At 37.9% G+C, this 27,201-nt stretch overlaps 2 protein-coding genes across 11 annotated transcripts in view; both read right to left on the bottom strand.

The window, feature by feature from the left end:
* LOC106090882 (abhydrolase domain-containing protein 2) overlaps positions 1-15,490 on the bottom strand; it is an 83,749-nt gene extending 68,259 nt beyond the window's left edge. Inside the window, exons 1-2 of one of the 8 annotated variants that reach the window (XM_059364471.1) lie at positions 15,382-15,490; positions 14,219-14,484 (exon numbers count right to left, since the gene is read on the bottom strand). In XM_059364471.1, coding sequence (XP_059220454.1) covers positions 14,219-14,373 — 155 coding nt within the window. In that variant the 5' untranslated portion in view covers positions 14,374-14,484; positions 15,382-15,490. The other 7 variants (XM_059364478.1, XM_059364470.1, XM_059364473.1 and 4 more) reach the window with 7 other exon arrangements.
* A 7,557-nt stretch (positions 15,491-23,047) lies between these two features.
* LOC106085514 (cytochrome b-c1 complex subunit Rieske, mitochondrial) lies at positions 23,048-24,617 on the bottom strand. 3 transcript variants are annotated; one of them, XM_013249792.2, is made up of 4 exons: positions 24,530-24,617; positions 24,254-24,451; positions 23,557-23,945; positions 23,048-23,487 (listed from the first exon to the last, which is right to left on the bottom strand). In XM_013249792.2, exons 2-4 carry the CDS (start codon positions 24,423-24,425, stop codon positions 23,269-23,271), a joined length of 780 nt encoding a protein of 259 aa, XP_013105246.1. In that variant the 5' UTR covers positions 24,426-24,451; positions 24,530-24,617; the 3' UTR covers positions 23,048-23,268. The 3 variants fall into 3 exon arrangements, with proteins under 3 accessions (XP_013105246.1, XP_013105247.1, XP_013105248.1); XM_013249793.2 differs by lacking the exon at positions 24,530-24,617 and having other exon boundaries at positions 24,254-24,518; XM_013249794.2 differs by lacking the exon at positions 24,530-24,617 and having other exon boundaries at positions 24,332-24,517.
* Between the last annotated feature and the right edge of the window lie 2,584 nt (positions 24,618-27,201).

Here is a 27,201-nt window from a genome sequence, read left to right as displayed (position 1 = left end):
CTAACTAAGCGCACGTACGAGAATTTGAGCCTATGAACTGCCACCCGAATAATTTTCCATCTCAAATGAGACTCTAAATCCAATCGAAGAGTAAAGAGTCAGCTTCAAATTGTTTTAAAATCATTTCATATGGGACTCTCATGCCGTTGGCGTCAGTTTATATAGGAGCTATATCAGGTTATAGACCGATTTAAAACGTACTTAGCGCAGTTTTTGAGTGTCATAACAGAATACTATGTGCAAAATTTCACCCATATCGGACAAAAATGGCGGCTTCGAGGGGCTCAGAAATCAAATTGGGAAATCGGTTTATATGGGAGTTATATCAGACCGATTTAGACCATATTGGCACAGTTGTTGGAAGTCATAACAGAACACTATGTGCAAAATGTCAGTCAAATTGGACAATAATTGCGGCTTCGAGTGGCTCAAAAAGTCGTATCAGGAGATCGGTTTATATGGGAGCTGTATCATGTTACAGACCTATTTAAACCGTACTTGACAAAGTTGTTGCAAGTCATAACATAATACTATGTGTAAAATTTCAGCCAAATGTGATGTAAATTGGGGCTTCAACATTTTGGAAAGTGTTTTGGAGCCGAGGGCACTCACACATATCGGTCGTAGACCATGGACATAGCAACGAGACACGCTACCATCACACGTGTAAACCAAAAATGTTTAAAAATTGTATTGCGCACTTCATTTCATCCACACAGTGGCTATCCAATTCGCCAGATGCCAATCCGAAGGATTTATCTATTTGGGTCAGTTTAGGGAATAAGGTAAGGGCCTCCACCATGGATCGCATTTGTCGAGTTCTTTTCCCGGTATCTCTTTTTAGGCAAACAATAGATAAAAGCTATATCAAGTTTTGGCCCGATTTGGTATATAATTGAATTGAATTTTGGAGACCATAGTAGAAGTCATTGTGTAAAATTTCAGCCAATTTGAATAAAAATTGCGCCCTTTAGCGGGTCAAGAAGTAAAATAGGGAGATCAGTTTATGTGGAAGCAGTCCATATTTGGCACGTATGTTGGAAGTCATAGTAGAAGCCGTTGTACAAAATTTCAGCCAAATCGAATAATAATTGCGCCCTCTAGAGGCTCAAGAAATCTAGATTCAAGATCGGTTTATATGGCAGCTATATCAGGTTATGGACCGATTTCAAACATATTTGGCATTTGTTTGAAGTCATAACAAAACACCTTATGCAAAATTTCAGCTAAATCGGATAAGAATTACGCCCTCCAGAGGCTCAAGACGCCAAGATTTAAGATCGGTTTGTATGGCAGCCATATAAGGTTATGCACCGATATCAGCCACACTTGACCCAATTGCTGGAAGTTATAACAAAACACCTCATGCAAAATGTCAGCCAAATCGGATAAGAATTGCGCCCTCTAGTCGCTCATGAGGTCAAGATCCAAGATCGGTTTATATGGCAGCTATATCAAAACATGGACCGATATGACCCATTTGCAATCCCAACCGACCTACACTAATAAGAAGTATTTGTGCAAAATATCAAGTGGCTAGCTTAGCGTGCTTTTGACAGACGAGCGGACATGGCTAGATCGACTTAAAATGTCATGACGATCAAGAATATATACACTTTGGGGTCTTAGACGAATATTTCGTATACCCCCATCACCATAATTGACTATTTGAGCCAGCTGCTTTAAAAGGGATTTCAATTTTTTCAATTTTCAATTCAATGGTTCTTTATTTCATATAACGTTATAATATGTATAAAACAATTTTACAAAAAATATCTTATTGATAATAAAGAATTTTACAGCATGGTTTATAATTAAACCGTCTGCCGGAGTATTGAGTTATTATATTTTTCTGTTTAATTTTATTCTTAATTAGTAATTAAACTCTTCTATTAACATATTTCTATATTTTCTTGCTTCCTTTAAGAAGTTTAGTAAATTCACCCAGCAAAAACCTTCACCACCATTTAGTATGCTAATAATTTCGGTTTGATCCAATAGAGTTCTATTAAAATGTCTAACTCTCATATTTGCTAATACTGGACAGCGGCCAATGAAATGGACTAAATTTTCTGCTTCTCCCAAATTACACAATGAACATCTTTGTTCATTCGAGGTCCTATATTTATTAAAGTTCAACCACATTAGATCACCTCTAGCTTTCAGAATCAAAGTTATTTGTTCTTGGCTGAATTTTTCTGTGCAATACATGGGGCCAACATTGTAATCGAGGTATTTATATATTCTGTTTTCACTTTGCTGCGCTTTTTGTAAGTGATCATTAAACTTATTGGCTTTCATGTCCATTAAAAGTTGCTGTGCTGCACTCATCCAAGATTTTTTATTTATTTTTACATTATTACTATTTATGTTATGCAACGAGAGTTGGGTACTATAATCGTTAAACCAGGCTAGATTTTTGTTTGCAAGTTTTTCGGCTAGTATATGTGGCAGTCTGTGGCTCTCGAGATCGAATAACACTTTCGACAAGTATTGTAAGTGCAAAGAATAAGTATATATGTAACCAGGTTCGTATCCTGTCTCAAGAGCGATTACGTAGTTTGGAGTGGCCTCTGGAAGTTTCAATATTTTTTTAATAAAGTATCGGTAGAGTTTTTCCACCTCATTAAAGTAGGAATTTCCCCATATCTGCGCACCGTAGCTATGTATAGAGCGACAAACGGCTAAAAACATTTTCCACTTCGAGGTTAGGTTAACGGATGGTTTAGCAATAAAATGTTTCCATGTGGAATTAAGAGCAATTTTTGCAGCTTCTTCTTTCTTTGACAGGTGTTTAGTAAATGATAATTTCGGAGTTAGTATCAGTCCCAGGTACTTGTATTCATTTACTATTCTGATCAGTTCGCCTTTGTATGCCCATTTTTCGTTTGTGGAAAGTTTTCCGCCTTTCCTAAATACCATTATCTCAGATTTTATCTGGTTAACTTCCATTCCCCATTTATCACAGTAAGATTCCAAGTTGTAGATCATTTGTTGTAAAGTTCTCGGATTATCCGACATTATTATTATATCATCCGCGTACATTAATAGACGAATGTTAGTTTGATCCACTTGAAGTCCTCCCTCCAAGTGTTCATGTAAATCATTAAGGTAAATGGCAAAGAGGGTTGGCGACAATAAACAGCCTTGTTTAACTCCAGTACATGTGTCAAAATATTCCGACATTTGGGAGCCTGACCAAACTGCAGACCTTGTGTTCTCATAGATTTTTTCTACAAAGCGGGTAATTTTAGATGACAGACCGATTTCGTGCAGTTTATATATTAACAGTCCTCTTGGCACTCTATCAAATGCGGCCTTAAAATCGACGAAAAAAGCATAAACCTTTTTATTGTCGTGTAATTTAATATTAATTATAGCTGAGAGATTAAAGATATTGTCCACTGTAGAGTATCCTTTTCTAAATCCCGCCTGATATTCGTTCAATATTTGATATCGGTTTAGCCAGTCCACTATCCTACAGTTGATCATTCCTATCATAAGTTTCCCTATGCAGTTCATGAAAGTGATACCTCGATAGTTACTCACTTCGTCTAGGTTTCCTTTTTTATGAATTGGGAATATGATACCTGTGCGGAATATTTCGAAGTCGTCAAAACCGTTCAAAATATTAGTGAAGGCATTGCATAATTTTCCTAAGAATTCGTCTGTCGCGTGCATAAAAAACTCGTATGGGACGCGATCTTCTCCTGGTGCTTTGTTTGTCCCGACATTTCTAAGCTGTTCCTTAATCTCGCCAACGGAGAACTCTCTATCAAGCAGTAGATCGGTTAAGTTATTGGGAGCATAATACATTGGTTCGGTATTGCATAACGGATTCAAAAGGCGTTCAAAATAGCTTTTTAATATGTTCGCAGAGATGCAACAGCTTGTATCTCTGTCGATTTGTCTAATTTCCTTTGCAATTTTCCACCAGGTTTTACTATCAGATACCGTGTCCATCTTTTCCGCAATACTTTTATAATAATCAATTTTTTTGACTTTACATAGCTTCTCGTATTCTTTCTTCTGTTCGACGTAGGCGTTCTTGTCGCATATTTTATCAGACTTCCTAAAGGGATTTCATCATACACTTGCAGAATTTTTAGTCGATTTTCCAATATGTAACTATTTTTTACATCTTTGGAAGCAAACATTTTGCTGGGTATGTATGTTACATGTCTATGATGGTCAAATAGTCTCCCATGCGTTTTCTCACATTATTTTCTATTGTGGCATTTTGCGTATTTGCATGAAAGTCATAAATATCATTTCCAAAGCAAACGGCTAGAAAATCTAAAGAGGATTGTGTCCGATTTTATTTCCTTTCATTTGTTATTTAAATGGTCGTACAATCGCATTTCAAACTTCAGTCACTTATAAGTTAATCGCTGCTATACAAAAACACGAACTTACTGATAAATGATACATATAAGTTGTCCTAACAGTCTTTGGCACGCAATGTATCTACGAAATGATGGATAGAGTATGTTAGGGAGGAACTTGCTTTGAAATCCATCTTGGTGCCAAATTCTTTGTGTTGAGCTATTAACTAACTGCCTTAGTAAATAAAGTTGGAGTGACAAAATTTCCACGAAAATTTCTCTAGGACACGATTTCTTTGAAATTTTGTCTTTAGAAAAAATTTCAAAGAAATCTCGTCCTAGAGAAATTTTCGTAAAAATTTTATATGTTCTCTACAGACAAAATTTCTTTGAAATTTTCTATACAGACAAAATTTCTAAGAAATCTTATATATAAAATTCAATTTGTGTTTGTTTGTTTGTCGGGTTTGTTTTGTTTGTTTCGTACTTCGCAGATTGTGTAGGTGGTCTGGAAGGAAACATAGGCTATATAATTTTTTGATATTAGGAGGGGGGCGGACCCTCCCCCTTACCTCAAAAGTCCTACCCCAAAATAAAAGTGGACCGATTGGGACAATTTGGGATTCAAATGAAAGGTATTTAAGAGTAGAGTACGAATTTCATAATAAAAGTTGGGTCCAAGTACCTGCGGGGCCGATCCAGCCCCAAAACTCTTTAAAATAGGTTTATTTGAAGGTCATGACAATATGGGACTTAAATGAAAGGTATTCGGAAGTAGATTACGAATAGGGTCAGGAAGTTGGAATAGGCTTTATAATTTATTGATAACGGAAGGGGCCGTACCCTCTACCGTTACCCCAAAAACACCACCCAAAATCAAAAGTTAACCGATAAGGACAATATGGGTATCAAATGAAAAGTATGCGGTAGCAGAAAACAAATCTGACATACAAATTCATGTCGAAGTATAGGGGGACACCCCACTCCCACAAAAACGCCACATTAGCCAATCACGGATATATGGGAATATATATCCATACAATCCCATGGCAGCCGGTTGTATGTACCGGATTGACCCGATGAATTCCTTCATCGGCAAGGGCTGCCGCCTCAGTGTACCACACACTGCTACTACAACAACAACGGATATATGGGACTCGGTTTGTTTGGTCCGTATAGACTGAAAAACGGCAGAACCATTTTTCTCGAAATTTTCGCATATACTGTAGGTTGGTCTGGAAGGAAACATAGGCTATATAATTTCTCGGTATCGGAAGGGGGACGGACCCTCCCTCTTATGACAAAAACACAACCCAAAATCAAAAGTGGACCGATCGGGACAATATAGGTATCAAATGAAAGGTATTGGAGAGTAGAATACGCCGCCCCTACCCCAAAGCTCCTCCAAACAGACATATTGGACGTTTATTTCAGTATGGGGCTGAAATGAAAGGTATTCGGGAGTAGATTTCGAATCTGGCATACAAAATCAGATCGAAGTATTGGGGGTCACGCCACCCCTCAAAAACGCCATTAAATCCATTATGACTATATGATACTTGGCTGACCGATTATCTTAAAATTTTCGTAGATTGTGTACGTTTGTCTGGAAGGAAACATAGGCTTTATAATTTTTAGATATCGGTTGGAGGCGGACCCTTTACCTTGCCCCAAAAACGCCACCCATATCCGAAAGTGGTCCGCTGGGCACAATAAGGGTATCAAATGAAAGGTATTGGAGACCAGAAAGCGAATATGGTATTAAAATTTGGGTCCAAGTACCCAGCGAGCCCCCCAACCCCAAAACTTCTCTACACGGATATATTCGAAGTTCATGTCAATATGGGACTCAAATGAAAAGTATTAGACAGTAGATTACAAATATGGCACAAAACATTAGGTCCAAGTACTGAGATAATGTCGCCCACCCCCAAATACTCCCAAATGGGCATATTAGACGACCATGGCTATATGGGACTCAAATGAAAGGAATTAGAGGGTACATTAGGAATATGACATTAAAATTTGAGTTCAAGTCTAGGGGGCGCTTTTTCTGCTAAAGATACGTCAAATGTGTTATTTGACGCATTATGACAATATGGGACTCAAATGAAAGGTATATGAGAGTAGAAAACGAATTTGATATCCAATTTTGGATGCCCTAAAGCATCCACTAAACTGCACCTCATTTCCGTTGGGAATAAAGAACGAATTTTATATCTATTTTCAGGGCAAAGTGCCGGTGGCCGCCCCAGCCCCAAAACACCCTCCAAACGGTTCATATTCACCAACCAAAATTAAAAGGATTTGGAAGTGCAGCAATTTGATGTCCATATTTGAGTCGAACGGTTTGAGGTGCCATCCCTCCGCTAATGAGAACATTACCCTAAGGAAGAACATTACCACCAGGAATCGAGAAGGGGAAAATTCTCACACATCAAAGAGTGCTTTCCGATTCAAGTTTAAACTCAATGATAAGGGACCGTTTTTTATAGCCGAGTCTGAACGGCGTCCCGCAGTGCGACACCTCTTTGGGGAAACATTTTTAAATGACCATACATGGCATTGTACTTCGCAAATGTCGCCAACATTAAGAGGCCATAAACACCACTTTGTCCGATGTTCTGGCCAGGATTCGAACGCGCTCAGCGTTCGATATCCGCATTCAGGGCGAAATGTTCCCACACTACAAAGATATTAGAGACTTAAAGAAGGCGCAGCGGAGCTGGCCCGGTTCGGCTACTCTTCTATAAAAACAAATTTTCTTTGAAATTTTCTCTAAAGACAAAATTTCCAAGAAATTTTCTCTTAAGAAAAAATTTCTAAGAAATTTTCTCTAAAGACAAAATTTCTAAGAAATTTTCTCCAACGACAAAATTTCTAAGAAATTTTCTCTAAAAACTAAATTTCTAAGAAATTTTCTCTTAAAACAAAATTTCTAAAAAATTTTCTCTAAAAACAAAATTTCTAAGAAATTTTCTCTAAAAACAAAATTTCTATGATATTTTCTCTAAAGACAAAATTTCTATGAAATTTTCTCTAAAGACAAAATTTCTATGAAATTTTCTCTAAAGACAAAATTTCTATGAAATTTTCTCTAAAGACAAAATTTCTATGAAATTTTCTCTAAAGACAAAATTTCTATGAAATTTTCTCTAAAGACAAAATTTCTATGAAATTTTCTCTAAAGACAAAATTTCTATGAAATTTTCTCTAAAGACAAAATTTCTATGAAATTTTCTCTAAAGACAAAATTTCTATGAAATTTTCTCTAAAGACAAAATTTCTATGAAATTTTCTCTAAAGACAAAATTTCTATGAAATTTTCTCTAAAGACAAAATTTCTATGAAATTTCCTCTAAAGACAAAATTTCTATGAAATTTTCTCTAAAGACAAAATTTCTATGAAATTTTCTCTAAAGACAAAATTTCTATGAAATTTTCTCTAAAGACAAAATTTCTATGAAATTTTCTCTAAAGACAAAATTTCTATGAAATTTTCTCTAAAGACAAAATTTCTATAAAATTTTCTCTAAAGACAAAATTTCTATAAAATTTTCTCTAAAGACAAAATTTCTATAAAATTTTCTCTAAGACAAAATTTCTAAGAAATTTTCTCTAAAGAAAAAATTTTTAAGAAATTTTCTCTAAAGACAAAATTTCAAATAAATTTTCTTTAAAGACAATATTTCTAAGAAATTTTCTCTAAAGACAAAAATTTCTAAGAAATTTCCTCTAAAAACAAAATTTCTAAGAAATTTTCTCTAAAGACAAAAATTCTGTGAAATTTTCTCTAAAGACAAAAATTCAAAGAAATTTTCTCTAAAGACAAAATTTCTAAGAAATTTTCTCTAAAGACAAAATTTCTAAGAAATTTTCTCTAAAGACAAAATTTCTAAGACATTCTCTAAAGACAAAATTTCTAAGAAATTTTCTCTAAAGACAAAATTTCTAAGAAATTTTCTCTAAAGACAAAATTTCTAAGAAATTTTCTCTAAAGACAAAATTTCTAAGACATTTTCTCTAAAGACAAAATTTCTAAGACATTTTCTCTAAAGACAAAATTTCTAAGAAATTTTCTCTAAAGACAAAATTTCTATGAAATTTTCTCTAAAGACAAAATTTCTATGAAATTTTCTCTAAAGACAAAATTTCTATGAAATTTTCTCTAAAGACAAAATTTCTATGAAATTTTCTCTAAAGACAAAATTTCTATGAAATTTTCTCTAAAGACAAAATTTCTATGAAATTTTCTCTAAAGACAAAATTTCTATGAAATTTTCTCTAAAGACAAAATTTCTATGAAATTTTCTCTAAAGACAAAATTTCTAAGAAATTTTCTCTAAAGACAAAATTTCTAAGACATTTTCTCTAAAGACAAAATTTCTAAGAAATTTTCTCTAAAGACAACAGCTGCCTTCCCACAAAAAAATTTTTAAGAAATTTTCTCTAAAGACAAAATTTCTAAGAAATTTTCTCTAAAAACAAAATTTCTAAGACATTTTCTCTAAAGACAAAATTTCTAAGAAATTTTCTCTAAAGACAAAATTTCTAAGAAATTTTTTCTAAAGACAAAATTTCTAAGAAATTTTCTCTAAAGACAAAATTTCTAAGACATTTTCTCTAAAGACAAAAATTTCTAAGAAATTTCCTCTAAAACAAAATTTCTAAGAAATTTTCTCTAAAGACAACAGCTGCCTTCTCACAAAAAAATTTTTAAGAAATTTTCTCTAAAGACAAAATTTCTAAGAAATTTTCTCTAAAGACAAAAATTTCTAAGAAATTTCCTCTAAAACAAAATTTTTAAGAAATTTTCTCTAAAGACAAAATTTCTAAGACATTTTCTCTAAAGACAAAATTTCTTAGAAATTTTCTCTAAAGACAACAGCTGCCTTCCCACAAAAAAATTTTTAAGAAATTTTCTCTAAAGACAAAAATTTCTAAGAAATTTCCTCTAAAACAAAATTTCTAAGAAATTTTCTCTAAAGACAAAATTTCTAAAAAATTTACTCTAAAGACAAAATTTCTAAGAAATTTTCTCTAAAGACGAAATTTCTAAGAAATCTCCTCTAAAGACAAAATTTCTAAGAAATTTCCTCTAAAGACAAAATTTCTAAGGAATTTTCTCTAAAGACAAAATTTCTTTGAAATTTTCTCTAAAGACAAAATTTCTTTGAAATTTTCTCTAAAGACAAAATTTCTTTGAAATTTTCTCTAAAGACAAAATTTCTAAGAAATTATCTCTAAAGACAAAATTTCTTAGAAATTTTCTCTAAAGACAACAGCTGCCTTCCCACAAAAAAATTTTTAAGAAATTTTCTCTAAAGACAAAATTTCTAAGAAATTTTCTCTAAAGACAAAAATTTCTAAGAAATTTCCTCTAAAACAAAAATTCTAAGAAATTTTCTCTAAAGACAAAAATTCTATGAAATTTTCTCTAAAGACAAAATTTCTAAGAAATTTTACCAACTTTTGTGCAATTTTGAAATAATAACAGCAATTACCGTAAAAGTAAAGCCAAATCAATCATAGCCAACATTAATAAATGCAACAAATATGCTTTTCGATAAGTTGTTGGCCCTAATAAAAGTTGTAGAAATAAACCCGCCTCTGTCATCAAGCGTTTTGTTGTTAATTAGACACTGAATACATATTGCGTCACCCTTTTATAAACATCTCCATCCCCTTGAAGTAAAAACAAACACACGGCAAATGGAATTTGGAACCGGCCAGAATATGCTATTAAATCGTCACGGACCGGCAACTGGAAGAAGCCTCTAATAAGTAGCTATTGGCTGACTCAACAGCTGCCTTCCCACAACAAACCTGATAGCATTAATACAACTGAAATATAGAAATGCTCACTATTGTATGGATTTTTCTTCTACTTTTTATATTTCGAAGTGTAGAAATTTAATAAAATGTTATAAATTAGTTAGTTGAAACACTTTAACTATGAAATTTCTATGGAAATCTTTCTTTTTTCGCATTAAAGCTTTTAATGAGAAAAACTCTTGAAGTGGCTGTTAATAGTGGACTAAAACGCGAAATACATAATGGTACATACATACACCAATTAAGGAAACGAAAATGTAGATTTTTATGAGGTATTAGATTTGTTTATTATCAAAATGTGAAATAAATATTCCAAGCTTGGTGGGTGATTTTTATTAAAGAAAATATTCAATATTTCTCCAGAATATTGTCCAAATCTCTCTTGGCTTTAGAGAGGAATTCATTGCGCAGCAGCCGGTCGCTGTGTAAGGAACTGAATCTGAAAGTCAATGCGGTGTTCAATGAATATAAGCTGAGTTCAAACACTTGAAGCAGTGTTACTTAATTCCCGTTATTGGTAAGATGTGGTCTACTCTCAATAAAGGGATGACATTAACTCACTCAGTATCGATTCAGTCACGAAACTCATACAAAAGCTAAAACGTACGATAAGAGATTATTTGTCTTGTAACCAGTAGTATGTCGAATTTAGGATTCTAGTCGAATCATCGTGCAGGGAGTTTCCCAAGTTGGGAGTCTCTCGGCACTACTTAGCTCCCAGCTAAGCTTCTCATGCTAGCGAAGATTGGAGCTCAAACTTCCAGCCTGTGTATAGCTCAAAGTTAACCTGCGCCGGGAGAGACCTCATCAATCCTTTTTCGAATTGAGAGAGAGAGTGAATAATTGCTTCTGTTTCTACAGATTGTTCTCTAAGAATCACAAAAACTTTGGGAGCATTCTAAGGGATAGCGGAACCTGGACGGATTTTGGCTCTGAGAAGCTACTAGCTGCTACGCATTTCCTTTGCTGCACGGACGTAGACGATGTGTCGATAAATACGGATGGTATCGAACTCTAAAAATCAATTCCATGGCAGCCGGTCGTACGTATAGGATTAACCCGATGGAGTCCTTCACCGGCAAGGGCTGCCGTGCAGTGTACATATCCGTCCTTTTTTCGTCATGGGAGATGCACATCATGGATAGCTTTCTCAGCACGCTTGTTGTAGCCACATTTCATGCGGAGGTGGCGATCCTCGTCATGGTCCTGTAGGTGAAAAAGCTCATTTCCGTCCAATGGACCGATCGCCGTGGGAACAGGTTGGCTATTGGTTATTAAAAGGCGCCAATAACTCGCCTTGTCATATCGAGCATCATAGGTATTCAGTATTTGTGCAAGAACCGGTGCCACCCGACCTATAGCTGAGACTCTCCACTCGATACCGCTGATTGTCAGAGACTGCCGTTGTAGCTACTCCGTATGGAGCATTCCCCTATGCGCAACCTGTGGATGCGCCCGGCAGCTCGCAGCTAAGCTTCTTCTGATAGCAATAAACATTACACAAATCGGACCTCAATATTCCAGCCTATGTGATGCTCATAGCTATCCCCTGCAGGGGACAGATCTTAGACCTGTGACAGGCTGTCTTCTCATTTCTCACGTGGACCCCTCCATCAGGATACAAAGATCCTACCCATGCGAAGCGGCCACAACAACATGCTGTCTAAGCAAAACTTCTGGGCTATTATCGCACGGACTATCCAAATCATCATCTTGTGGATAGGTATCTGCATGATCTAGAGCGCGAGGTTCGGCTTTACAAAAGAGAAACTCCAGATCAAGCGGCATATCAAGCGGGTCAAGAAAAACATTCATTCATGGTAGCAGATGCGGTGAATAGCTACCGGGTGGCCCTTGGAGAATAACCCATTACACCTAAAGAAATTAGCCTGCCCCAGCAAACCAGAATACTGCTGTAGTTCAGAGCAAGGACTGATGCCAACGTACAGGACGTGTGTCCCGATTGCGACCTGGTACCATGCGACATACGTCACCTGTTTAATTGCCTAGCCTCTGGAAGCACCCCCCACCTTAGTCGCAGAATTCATGGATCTGGATGTTTATACAGAACCAAGCTGACGAAAGATAGAACACAACACAAGTGCTACAACAACGACAAAAACCGAAGAGAGCCGGGCGGACCAGAGAAAGGCCTCCTCGAGAATGGTTGTTGTTGTTGTAGAAGCAGTGGCGGCAGCCCTTGCCGATGAAGGAATTCATCGAGTCAATCCGGTACATACAACCGGCTGCCATGGGATTGCTCGAGAATGGTCTTTTCCTCTTGTGTGCCTGCGAAAAGGTTCTGGAAAAGAAACATTAGTGCATCCATTACCCTGTTTCTTTTCACTGCAAATGCAGGGCAGTGACACAAAAGTCAACCATATCCATCTACTAATCATCACCAAAAACTCGGAAGAAGTGTTTATGAGTCGTGATTAAGTGCTCCAGGCATTGCCAATCCGAAAGGCATTGTAAGTATTAACGAAAACGAGAGACAGTCTAGCTCTGAGATGCTCGAGCTATTGGTTACTACGCATTTCCTGTGTGCGGGGGCTGAATTCGTTTGAACCCTACAAGTCAAATCGACCGGTTGCCGTACTACCTACCTTGTTGCAAATATCAGGACCGTATGTCGTACATCTTGAGATGGTTTTAAGCCAACTAGTTTGCTTATCAGCTAGTTGGCAGAATGTTATACTGATTTTCATCCCGAAGGGAAAACCGAGCCACTCTCTAACCAAGAAGTACAGGCCAATTAGTTTCTTCACTTTGAAGAAAATGGACCCTCGACCCTTGACTGGTATGCGCCTATCAACATAATTTAAGCAAGGATCGGCCGGTTGACCTTGACCTTCATGATGTGACTGGCTACATCGAATTTAGTTGCGGGCGACTTTACTCTGGGGGCCTTCTTGAATATATAAGGGGCTTTTAACGACTTTGCAGAAGCTGTGAGGACGTCGAGAAAGACGAGACTGCTGTGTTTCAGTCCCGCACTGGCAGTCAGAAGGAGTTCCACTTTAGGTTCTCATTACTTTGAGAACTTGTCTAATTCAGCGAATGTGAAAATTCGCAAGTTGTTAGGCTTTTTAAAGCGATCTGGATGGTTCAGCGGTAGGAACTATAAAGTATCTTCTTCTCCCGTTCCTGCGGTATCACAATGGACGAAAACATCTAAGTGATTCTGATGCCACTTTGACCTAACCTAAGGGGCTTTTAATAATGCGAATTTGGAGTCCTTACATGCCTCTTTGGTGGACTTAAGATTCCTCCTTTTTTGATTATTTGGATATATACAATTCTGATAGGCCACAATCCCGCGAGTTGGGTGAATCAGATACCTGGCTGGGGATCGGCGGCCCAATCCGACTGCAACGATATGCATATGCGGACAGTCAGGCGGCGCTGAAGGCTTTTGCACAGCGACAATGGGAGATCGAAACTGATTAATAGATGCAAAGAGTTTCTTTGAACCATAGGAGAGGCTATCACAGAACGTCGCTTATCCTAACAATGAGGTAGTATGGCTTCAAAGTTTGTGCCAGTCCTTAGTGGAATGTTCATGGACAAATTTGCATTTGCATGGCTTCGAACATCTGATAGGAGCCCTATCGTGCTGAGGGTAAGGGGAGGCAAGATGTGCGATGACGAAGAGGAGTTGGAAACCGTCGAGCAACTTTTGTGTCGCTTTCCCGCAATTACCAGGTGCAAACAGAAAATTGGGTGAACAGCCCTTCCATGCCTTGATTATGGCTTGGTGTTTAGTTCCTTTGACATTCTGGAGTTTTTAAGGCTTGAATTGGCTGACAGGGACCTATTCTCACCGATGAGAGTGTCTTACGTATCCACCAATGCAATGGCTTCATTTTTTAGCAGGACTAGAACAGATGTTTCTCTCATCGTGTCCGTCATGACAGGTAATTGACTGATTGCTGTAACGTTTTCTGTAGAAGAAACTATTCCTATAAGCTTATAATTCTCCGACTGACTTATAAATTCCATATCTTTACAATAGCCTTAAAATGCATTTGAAAAAAAAAACAAAATTTTATACTTACGGTTCTTTTAATACGGGAGCAATTTTATATAAACAATCCAGGAACTGTTGATCCAAACACCAAACGCTTGGCTTCAGCGGCTGACTGTTGACATTCAAAATGCGAAACAAAATGCAGAGTATTACCGCTATTGCGGTTAAAAATGCCGTGGACATGGTTAATAGACTCTGTACTAAATGTTGACGGTCGAAGGGATTGATGAATGGAAATTGTGCGAAGACTTCTCGTAGGAACTGTGATTGTGGCAAACGGTCATAGAGAGAACACTGTATCAAGGGATAACAACAAAGGAACATGCAGAGCTTAAAGGGTATTTGGGATGGGGGAATATAAAAACAAAAACAAAGGTAAGGATTTATAACGAATTTGTTGTGGTTTTTGGTACTGGATGGCAAGTGGAAGGGAGTGTAGGGGTAGTATGTGTTTGGGAGTTGGTCTTTGCAGTGGCAAAGATATGCAAAAGGTGTCAGGATATCTGTGTGTTTGTATTGTGGCAATGACAACTTTGAGGAAACACCGGCTGTTTTCGCAAAGTGTTTTTCTTCTATCGTTCTTTACAAAGAATGACTGACCTCTTTGCAGTAGCAGAAGAGACTAGGATAGGCGATAGAATTTGTTTTTGCTATTTAAAGGATGTGTGCTTGTGCGTTGTTGTTTTTTCTGGGGTTTTATGTGTATGCCTTTTAATTTTTTCTTTTTTTTTTGTTTGCCAACTCTTTGAAATTGTTATTTTAAATGATCTGTAATCCTATTCCTCAGAAGTGACACATATCAATTTGTTATAATTTTTAATTTTTTGTTTTGTTTTTTTTTTTTTCTTTTGGTTTATCTCATCACAATTCACCCACTTAAAGATAGATTTTGTTGTATCTCTTTCGGTGTTATGCTCTTTCACTCACTGTAAAAATTTAGGTGTTTCTTGCAGTAGAGTAGTGCGTTTTAACTATTTTCATGTTACGATATTTCTTGGATTTTTATTTTCCAGAAACTTCGTTGTTTTTCACAAAATCTCACAAGTTTTCACTCAGAAAAGCAGACTGCAATTTATGAACACTGAATTTGTATGAATATAAATCTATTTTTCTTATTACAGATTGTTTTTGTTTTGTTAGTTTTTTGCTTTTCTTTTATTTTATTCTTATTCTGTTTAAACATTAACTCACTTTAAGGGAGTACTGTTATTATGCTATAAAACAAATAACTTCACCACACCAGAAGCAATGGTACAATGGTATATTTTCAATGGATTGCTGCGACTGCGAGCTTATTATTATTAATAATTTACTTGCACCAATGCTTTACTTGCTTACGAAAGTGGTGGGAAGCAACGGCCCGATAGGGTGTGTGCGACAGGGACAACAGGACTTAAGGACTCACTCTGCCTCCCTCTAACGAAAGTTGTGGGAAGCAATTTGATACTTCGGAATGTCAAATCTGCACAATTTGGAACTGTCGTGCACTCACTCGTTAGCATTGGAAGAATGAGTCAGAGATGAGAGCGTGTAAGAGAGAGAGAGGGAGAAAGATGGCTGTTGTCCCTTTCGCACCATAGTGAATGGCTTAACGGATTTCAAATTCAAATTAAAATTCAAACCAGCAACCAACCAACTTCGCGAACTCGCGTCCTTGCTGCTCGATCTGTTGCTTTTTTGCCATTGGAGAGCCAGTGTTATGATACCTTTCTTTATACTTTATATAAGTCTTGGTATTTTATACAGATCTGCACAATATGGAAAATGTCGTGCACTCACTCGTTAGCATGAGAGCATTAGAGGGATGAGTAAGAGATGAGTCGGAGAACAGAGCGTGTGAGTGAGAGGGTTAAAAGTGGCTGTTGTCTCTTTCGCACAAATGTGAACGGCTTGATTAACGGTTTCCAAATTCAAACCAACAACCAACCAACTTCGCGAACTCGCGTCGTAGCTGCTGCTTGTGTGGTCGATCTGTTGCTTTTTTTGCAATTGGAGAGCCAGTGTTTTGATTATACCTTTCTTGGTACTTTATACATGTCTAGCGACCCCCACACGTAAAGATTTTAATTAAGGTTAAGGTTAATTAAAGGTGGGCTCATTTGTACAACAACCACAAATCATATGGTGAAATCCGCCATGTTGTCATCAAGCAGATCGATGTTTTACTAACCCACACAAAGAAATTTGTGTGCGTTTGTGTATACGTGTGCGTACATGTCCAGAGAATATGCGAGAAAAACCGGTCGGCTGTTAACAGCTGTTCGCGTGGGACCACCTTTTTAAATCCGTCTTGGTATTGCAATAGATTTGCAAACAGCTGATCCACACCGTAAAAAAAAAATTTTTGCTTTTAATTTTTTGGGATTTTCATGGCCATTTTTCAAAAAATATATATTTGTCCGCCCCAAATTCTTTCGATTGTCTATCGTAGACACTAAAAGAAATTGTTTTTGTCAAATTTTTTGAAAAAATTAATAAAATAGTATAAAATATATTTATCTACATATCGTTTTCCAAAACCTCGTAAAAATTATTTTTGTGTTTTCAGCAGATTTTTATCGAAATATTTTATTAGATAATGTTATTATTTTGCGAGTGTATGCAGAAATTACAATAAGTGGGATTATAATTTGTTTAAAGAAGGTCAGAGCCTACAATAACTTATGCTCATTGAGCAAAGCTTTTTTAAACCCTTAAAAACTCGTTTAACGAGTTCTTCAAATCCGGATTTAATGGTTCGATCATCTGTTTTCCCTTTATGAAATCAGCTGACGATAACCTTATATCCGGAATTAATGAGCAGTATAAACGGGGTTTAATAGGCGATTAAAGGTTTTTGAATACGGATTTTAAAATAAAACCCCGTTTACACTGCTCATTAAATCCGGATTTAAAGCGGTCTCGTCAGCTGATTTTATAAACGGGGTTTTACACTACTCTTTAAATCCGGATTTAATGGCTCGATCACCTGTATTCCCTTTGTTAAATCAGCTGACGAGAGCCTTAAATCCGGATTTAATGAACAGTGTAAACAGGGTTTAAGCATCTAGGCACAATTAATCCTAGTGTAATATGATGACAGGATTTTGTTGGTGAAGACAATTTGCCTTAAATATCTTTAAGTACATTAAGGTGTTTTTTGAAGTATTTTACAATTTAAGCTTAGTACTGACTTCATTCATAAACCCCGTTTACACTGCTCTTTAAATCCGGATTTAATGGCTCGATCATATGTTTTCCCTTTATAAAATCCGCTGACGAGAGCCTTAAATCCGGATTTAATGAAAGAAAACAAAGAAATTTGTGGGCGTGTGTACATACGTGACGTACATGACGATTATAACAAAAAGAATGTGAAAAAAGTCTGCCATCTTAATACCGTCAAACCTGGTCAGCTGTTTACAGCTTTTCGCGTGGGACCATTGGGAGTATTGAAGTAAAGCTGATTCGGCCCATTTCGTGAGCATTTAATTACATTTGCAATTAAAATTGTGCGGCAACATTTCGCTGCTGTTTGGCTCATACAACTCAGTACTACTTGTACGGAATGTTTTCGCATTATCTTCGTCACTATCTTTTTGTATTGCGTTTTGACAGTTCTTTGTGTGAAAAGGCGAAGTCAGTACTAGGTTTAAAAAGAGAGTACCTACTTAGGCAACACAACAGTGTAATAATGATGAAAATATAATTATGAAACGCATTTGAATAAGATAAGTTAAACAAAGTTTATTTCTAAAACCACTTTGACAATTGAATTTATGGCATTTTCCGATCGAGGTAGTTTCGTTGGGAATAGATTTTTGTAGTTGTGCTTATTACCCTACCTCTTAATTGTACCATGAGTTTTTATAACGGGACATATTAAGTGAATGTTAGATTGAGAAAGAAGAAGAATAATTATTTAAAAGTTCGGGAATTCGCAATGTGTTTGTTCTTGGATCCACTAAAAACTAAAAGACTCCAAACGGAATCCCAGGGATCACACAAAATTCAAATTTACTGAACTAGAGGCTAAACATCTGCAATGTGATATAGGTAAGTAAAAAATTCCGTATTTATTCTCTTATTCAAGTATACCAACACTTTCCTGTCTGTTCAAACGGAGCCAATATACCGCCAATTTCCTATTTTTAAAAAACACTCAAACACAACCAAGTTGAATGTTCTCTTTAAAGTTCCCAAGATGCTTGAATTAAAAACTTAGGAGCGCCGGACTCGAGCACATTCCGGTTCTGAGTCAGCCAAAATACTGACTTATTCCGTTGTGGATGTTTGAACACATAAAATTGGGAAGTATGGCATGTTAGCGGTAAATTCATTTCAACACAATGACGCAACTGCACCGGATGGCAAAGTACATATGCTTCAGAAAGAGAGTTGCTTCTTCTAAAAAGCAAATGCAAAATGGAAATTTGCCCATCAACATTCCATTAAGGAACAGGGGAAACTTCTCCCATATCATTGAGTGCTATTCAAAGTTCAAGCTCACTGATAAGGAAACTCCTTTTTATAGCAGGGTTCGAACGGCATGTCGATGTGCGACACCACTTTGGGGAGAAGTTTTTACATGGGGTAGAATCTCACAAATGTCGCCAGTGTTAGGAGGGGATAACCAACGCGGATTTTCTCGACGCGTTTAGTCTTATTGACGGATATGCTGACCTCTGCGTATCCGTATCAAAGAAAAGTTGACAGACTTTTTGAATATCATATTTGAAATCACACTTTTTACGCTTAAAATCTTTATGACCCAACAGTTATGAGAACTCCCAAAAAAGGGTCAGGAAGACTGACAGTAATGGACGATTGCAGTAATGTGATTCTACTTTGCCAGGCCTTTTTCGATATGGAGGAGTCTAAGAGCTTTTCCACGAATCTCAATTATTAACACATCAATAACAGATGCCCGATTAGCAAGATTGTATCTAGAGCTGCAATAGAGATACGGGTTCTATCCTCTGAAAAATGTTGCCTACGCAAATGGATTTGTCATCATGGTGGGAGGCAAATTTCTCTACTATTACTGGCCTCGTTCTGGTTGTTGTTGTAGTAGCAGTGTGTGTTACACTGAGGCGGCAGCCCTTGCCGATGAAGGAATTCATCGTGTCAATCCGGTACATACAACCGGCTGCCATGGGATCGTTCTGGTGCACATAGAAAGCTATCCAGAAGGGCAACGGCCATAAGCTGTGCATTAGCTATCAATTGGATTCTTAGTTACTTGCTGCATGCGACGCAGGACCCCATCGAAACTTGGGTACAATCCGGTTCTGAGATTTTGTACCTTCGCACGCGTAGCAATAGTTTCTTATATGGGAAATGTGGTTCCACTTCTTGGATATGTATAAGGATCTTTCAAGCGTCCTTCCGTCAATCTCTGAAAGTCAGAATCACTAATGTTTCTTTAGCAGAGGTTCCGATTAGCTTGTTTGGGATTAGAGCACCATCACATTAAGGGTTTCTATTCCTTCTTCTGCTGCTCAATACGATTCAAATCCCTGCACGGGATAGCTGTGCGCACCACACAGGTTGGAACTTTGAGGTCCGATATTTTTTTCTGCTCATCGTTGTTACGAGAATCTTAGTTGCAAGGTAGCGATTGCGGATAGTGGAATGCTCCATACGGAGTAGCTGCAACGGCAGTCGGACAATCAGCGGCATCGACCGGAGAGGCCGGGTGGCACAAGATCTTGCATTAATACTGAGTGTCTATGAAGCTCCATATGACAAGCCGAGTTATTGGCGCCTTTAAATAACCAATGGCCACTCTGTTCCCGCGGCGATCGGTCCTTTGAATCGGAACGAGCTTGCTCATCCACAGGAGCTTGAAACTCAAGTGAGTGCTACCGCGCGTTTCAACAGATTGGAATGCTTGATAGGTATACGAAGTAGCAACTGCAACTGCTGTCGCTGACAATCAGTGGTATCGAGTGGAGAGTATTAATGACAGGACGGGCGGCACTGGCTCTTGCTTAAATACCGAGTGATTCTGATACTTAATGTGACAAGGCAAGTTATTGGCGCCTTTAAATTACCAATAGCCAAAACTTTCCGGTGGCAATCGATTCCTTAGACCGAAACGTTCCTTGGACCTTGGCGAGAATTACTACTTCCACATGCAAATATGTGATTACAACAAAAGTCTAAGGGCGAACTTCGTTGGCGCACATCCAAAATATAGGTGTAAAGGCATAAGATCGATTATGGCATTCAGCGCCTCCCTTGAGGCGTCCCGAGATCAGCACTGCCAATCCCATGGCAGCCGGTTGTACGTACCGGATTGACCCGATGCATTCCTTCATCGGCAAGAACTGCCGCCTCAGAGTATAACACACTGTTACAACAACAACAACTGCCTCTTCGATAATTCTGCACAGATGCCCACAGCCCGATGTCAGATTAGAAAATCATAAGTGAGAATCGTGCGAACCACCGTCCTAAACAATCAATGCACCGTCCCCGCCTAATCAAGGTGCAACATGAGTAGAACGCATGCCCTCTCCAGTTGCCTATGGTCAAGAATCACTCCCAGTTACTTGGGCTCCGGGATGAGAGGCAACTGGGCTTCTCCCATCCAGACTGGAATGCCCCTTGATTAAGGTCCATAGTAGTTGAGAGAAATTTCCCTTTGCTCCTGGCAGGTCCTGAATATTCAACTGACAACGAAAATATTCTAAAGGGGATTAATCTCCCTTGTGGAGTTCCAATTCTCACAATTCTCCCAAACTAATTGATTGGTGGTTGATAATTCTGTTGTTGTTGTAGGCACATTTTTGTGTGGATATAGCGATCCTCCTCAAGCTCTATAATCGAGCAAGATCGCTCCGTTCCATAGGACCGGTCGCCGTAGGAACGTTGGTTATTTAAAGGCGATCATTACGTGATAGCTATGAGCCCCATACAGGTTGAGCTCCGATCTGTGTGGTGTTCATCGTTATCATGAGAAGCTTAGGTGGGAGCTACTGGGCTCCACAGGTTGTGGATAGTGGAATGCTCCATACGGAGAAGCTGTAACAACAGATTTACACCGTTTTCTCGTGTGCAAGCCTTTGTCAATTTTGCATCTCTTTGGATAAAGTGTGTAGTCCCAGACGGGTACTCTTTCGTAACCAATTTCCGTTGGACGTCTAATAAGATCGAAAGTCAAAATAGCAGCACCCGTGGCTTCTAATTGTTGTGTTTCTCGGGGTTCGTTCTCATTATTTTCTTGACATCAGCCACTTTTCGTTTTTTTAATCCCTCCAAAAGTTTCTCCTCTGTGTGGTTGATAATTTTCTTCGAGAATACTTTACCCCGGACAGAGTTAAGTGCTATGACAATGGAAGGTAACAATTACCGCGATGGTATCGATAAATGTAAGGAATTTTTCTGCACTTCTCAAGTTGTTAGCTTTTACGAATAAATCACTGATCTAAGCTCCACAATATCGGTATATTCTTTGGATTTGTAGTCAAGTCAAGTTGGTTTGTACTGTGATTCTTTGTTTGGATCATCGTGTCTCATAATCGTTTTGTTCATAGCCCAGCAAATCGGAATTGTCTTCAAATAATCTAGGTTAACGCTTTTATGCAGGCCCATTTTCAGGCAGGGACACAAGGGGTTTGAACTAATTATGGTTCATTGGATATGAACCATTCATAAGGAGTGGCCCAGTCCACTGAATTTTTACACCAACGCTGTCAGAAAGCCTCTCTTAGAACTGCGACGGGCTGTCTCTTCAGTTCTCATGTGGACCACCTCCATCAAGAGACAAAGATTCTACCCGTGCGAAGACATAACTACATGCTGTCCAAGCAATAACTTGTGGCCTTTTATTGCCACAAGCCAAATCATCATCTTGTGGATAGATACCTATCACCTCAGAAGTCTTAAGATGGATCTACATGATCTAGAGCGTGAGGTTCAGCGCCACAAAAGAGAACCTCTACATCAGGCGGATCTAGACAACATTCATGCAGACACGGTAGAAGAGGCGGTGAATAGCTACCGGATGAATGTGGTCCTTAGAAAATGACCGCCTCCCACTATAAGAAAATGATTTCTCCCGGCAAACCAGTGTGGTTCTGCCTCAATAACGATCCGACAGTTGCAGCCGCCTCAACTCCCACAGAGCACAGATTTAGGCCATGATGCAGAATGTCCTGATTGTGACCTGTGACCACACGACACATGTCCCCTATTTTGCTGCCCAGCCAGACGCACTCGTCTCAGACCCAAATCCCTCTGGATGCACCCCAAGTTAGTCGCAAAGTTCAACAAATATTCAACAGAATCAAGCACACGAAAAATAGAACACAACACACTGCTACAACAAAGACCAACTCAATGTGATCCCATGGATGCCGGTTGTACGTACCGGATTGACCTGATGAAGCCCTGTATCGGCAAGGGCTACCGCCCCAGCCTATAACAACAACCAACACAATGAAAGAACAAAAACTTGTTTGAGTCATATAAAACGGAGAAAAAATTTTTGTTGTTTTAAATTAATTCAATTGAAATTAGAGCACAATGCCACAAATTGGCTATGCAAAGTCCACGTCTTTGCACGAGCACAATCTTACCCAGACTGACTTTATTTTTATTTCGGGGCCTTTAGTTCTATATCCAAATCTGAACCGATATGGTGTGCAATCCCCACGACCTACATCAACAAGAAGTACCTGTGCAAAAGTTCCATTGGATATCTCCATTCGTTCCAACGTTGTCGTGATATGACAAGATTAGTGTACACACACATCCTATGGTAGTGGGTATAAAAACAGGTAAAGAATTGTGTGCAGAAGCTTTTCGCTGGTTTGGTTTTAGGAATACAGTGAAGCGTGTTACAAACTTAAAAAAAAATCAATCTAAAGACTTCTTGTTTTACTTCGTGTTTTCAATCTCTCTCTCTTTTACTTTGTCTGTTGTTTTTTACCGTTTTTATTTTGTTTTGGTACAATTAACTATCTTCAATTTCATATCATAATTGTTTTCTATGATGTTATTGGGTTTCTTATAAGCTTACAAGCTGACAATACGCTTTAGTTTAAAACACAGTTTGTTTTGACATCGCAGAGCCTCTGGTTAAGTGGAAATTTAACCAACAACCAAGGTACCTTCGTCGGGGAATACATGAGCGGGTACTTCTAAATTCAAAGGAGCAGGACCTTTGCGAATGCGGCCTGACGCATCGTAGTGAGAACCGTGGCAGGGGCAATAGTAGCCACCGAAATCACCGGAATTGGCAATGGGTACGCAACCCAAATGTGTGCAGACACCGATAACAACCAACCATTCAGGTTTTTGTACACGTTGCTAATGAAAAGAACAAAAAAGAGAGGAGAATTAATGAAGAAATAAACAAAAGTGTGTAATAATACCTACCTCATCAGTTTCGGGATCACGCAAAGTGGCTGTGGCTACTCCACGTTCAGTAGCAATTTCACTAGCAGTACGATGGCGGATGAACAATGGCTTGCCACGCCATTTGAATGTAACCGATTTACCTTCTGCAATATCGGCCAATTTGATTTCAATTTTGGCCATGGCCAAAACGTCAGCGGAGGCGCTCATGGAACCGACGAAAGTGTTAACCAAACCCTTAGCGGCATAGGCACTGCCAACCAAGCCAGCTCCGACCATCATGTAGGAGAAAGCTTTGCGTTCCTCGGCGGTGGTGTTTTTGCGATTGACATCCTTGACGGAGTCACGTCGATAAGCGGAAAAGTCGGGGGCTTGCAAATCGGTATGGGCCATACGGACCTGCTGCACAGCTGAAAGCAAAGAGTAACACAAATTAACATCATTGTTTGCCACCATGGACAGCTACGATGAAGTATTTCAGTATTTTTTTAGGGTTCTTGGAAAGAAAACAGCTGTTTGCACTCTTTACTGATGACTGTTGTCATAACATTCGAGTAAATAGAGACGTTTTCTTGTGCAATTTCATAACCTCAAAAAATTACATAATTGCAGAAAAAAGTGCAAATTTGTAACTGAGATTCCTTCAAAACTCCCAACAATGAAATTTGCATTTTCCTCTGAGAATGTCTTTAATATTGGATATTATCAAAATATTCACTTTGTAGTGATGTCGAGGCTCTGGTGTGGCCACAAGGAGCATTCTTTTCCGATTTGCTGGGCACGACTACTCTCTTACCCTGAGCCGCACTGAGGACGGCTGCTGGTTTCAAACCATTGGGAACAGCTTGGCTGCTGGCACGCAAATAAGCACGCGACACGGCGTTAATCATTTTTCCGCTTTCGTTAATATGGTTTTCTATAAAATAAAATAACAAATAATTTACTTAATATTTTAGCGATGTCGTAAAAACTAAAACACAATCGACGAACTCACTTTTCCCAACCGTACTTTTTCCACCACTTGACAGTTGACAGCTCTCTCTTTGTGCCTCTCAAATACACACAAACTGCTGTCAGCAGTTATCGATAAACCCCAATATAGCAATTAATCGTTTCTCTTAAAGTCCATTTGAAAACTTGGCAGCATTGTCATGAAATATTTAGTAAAAGGGGGGCACACATGTAATGATGTTAGGTTTGATCCAAATAGACCTTTGTTATAAAACTACGGAAGTATGCTAATTGGTAGAAAATTTCTATAGTCCGATGACAATTTTCTGTGGTAGATATTTTATTACAGAAACAATTGTCTCTATGCTTTGCCAATTCAATTCCCTCTCCTATGCAATTGGGCTGTTTTATTTACCCATCTAGCGGATTCGCTAGCTTAAAATCATCAAAATGACACTAGAGCCCAAATTCACAAGATATGAGATAATCTCCCAAACCCGTTTACACTACGATTCGAATGATTTGCATATGTCAATAAGGGATGTTTTTGGAAGCGTTTTAATTGTGATCTGCATTTTTGTTTGTGTTCAGCATATATATTGCTGTGAGCAATTAAATTGGTAGAACGTTTTTTTTTAAATTTGACTATAAAATTTTTTAATTTCAATAAGAAGTTGTCAGATATTGAAAAAAGTGCTGCCCAAAACTATCGAAAATAACCGGTATTCAATACAAAAAGCAGTGTTGCATTTGAATTTCGAAGGATTTCAAATAAGTAGATTTGTTCACATTGAAATTGTATGGGAAACCTCATTGGTAAACACGAGATTTCCGAAATCTCGTTGTAAATCTATATTCATTTCAAGTGTTAACATGGTTTTAGCCTAGTACTACTTTCATTCACATGAAAATTGGTTACGAAATATACCTCATTGTATTGGACGATAAGAAAAAAAAAACAAATAAAAGTCATGCAGAGCCACACAACAGAGCAAATACGTTGTGACCCTGTCCGTGAGCAATTAATTACCTTTGCAATTAATTGAAGCGAAATTTGCTTTGGTGCAGCCGCACGTTTCTGGTATTTTGCTCAAAGAACTCAGTACCACTTTTACGGTAGTACTGAGTTCAATTTTTTTAGTGCGTTTTGACAGTTGTTCGGGCGAAAAGTCGACCTCAGTCTTATTAAAATTTTTATTTTTAAAAGTTCTGTTACAAATTTTATGCTCAAGAACTTCTAAAATTTGGTAAAAAACAAATTTTTCAATGAAAATCACATTTTGTTGAAAATATCGCCGGAATGATCCGAATGAATAAATAAAAAAATAAATTTTCCAAAGGAACAAGAGTTTTTAGAGCAGATTAATGGTTTGGTGGCCATGCAACCCACCAAAATTATGGGCGATTAAGTCTTTACGATAGGCATATCCATTGCGTAACAGAGTCTTTTAAATGACATATCCTGGCAACCGTAATTTAATTAGGATGGGACCAACTTTCTATTCAGCCAAGAGTCCGTCTTTATAACCTCTGAACACCGCATGTATATGTATCAAAAGAAAACTGATACACTGCCGCTTCAGTGAACGCCGGCACTATTTCGTAGTTTGTAGAGCCATTCCGTGAGTGACAAAGGAACGAGGAGAATCGTTTGTCACATCTAAACAAAATAAAAGATATTTTGTAGTAAAATATGAATCTGACATCCTAATAAGCGAAACACCGAAAAGCAACCAAAAATTGCTAATTTTCCCATAACACCTCAATTAAGGAACATGGCCAAATCCACTTTTATGCAGTATCGGCCATCTGTCCTTTTCTAGGGTTTTCGAAAAGGGAAATACAAAAATTCCAAGAAAAGCTCGGTTCCGTATATCGTTAAAGAAAGCACAGCGGAGTGGGGTAGTTCAGCGGTTCAGCTAATTTTAATAAAAATTACTATTTAAATATTTCTTCAAAATTTGTTATACTGTCGTTAAATTTTAAATTTTTTTCTAACACCTCAGCGACATCTAGCAGTCGCCTGACTGCTTGCCTCTGACAATAGTTTAAGCAATATGGACGCATATTGGCGTCTAATCTTTTAGTATAGTTCTCACTAGTTTGTCGTTTTTGATGGAAGGGGAATTCAATTTTACAATTCGCCTACAAATATGCTACACTCCAAATTAACTTGGAAAATAACATTGCAAAATAAGGTTTTATATGGCGAAAGCTGGGAAAATAGAAATAACAAGTAAGAGCGTGCTAAGTTCGGCCGGGCCGAATCTTATATACCCTTCACCATGGATCGCATTTGTCGAGTTCTATGCGCGGTATCTCTTTTAAGGCAAACAACGAATATTGAATAAGAACGGTTTTGCTATATCAAGTTATAGTCCGATTCGGACCATAAATGAATGCTGAACATTGTAGTAGTCATTGTGTAATATTTCGGTTCATTCGGATAAGAATTGCGCCTTGTAGGGGCTTAAGAAGCAAAGTCAGGAGATAGGTTTATATGGGAGCTGTATCAAGTTACTGATCGATTTAGACCATATTAGACACGAATGTTGAAGGTCATTAGAGAAGCCGTTATAAAAAATTTCTGCCAAATCGGATGACAATTGCGTCCTCTATTGGCTTAAGAAGTCAAGATCCAAGTTCGGTTTATATGGCAGCTATATCAGGTTATATACCGATTTGCGCCATACTTAGCACAGTTACTGGAAGTCA

The sequence above is a fragment of the Stomoxys calcitrans genome, chromosome 3, assembly GCF_963082655.1.
Source record: "Stomoxys calcitrans chromosome 3, idStoCalc2.1, whole genome shotgun sequence".
Taxonomy (NCBI): Eukaryota; Metazoa; Arthropoda; class Insecta; order Diptera; family Muscidae; genus Stomoxys; species Stomoxys calcitrans.
Note: the sequence above shows the minus strand (reverse complement) of the source record. Positions and strands in the feature narration are given on the sequence as shown.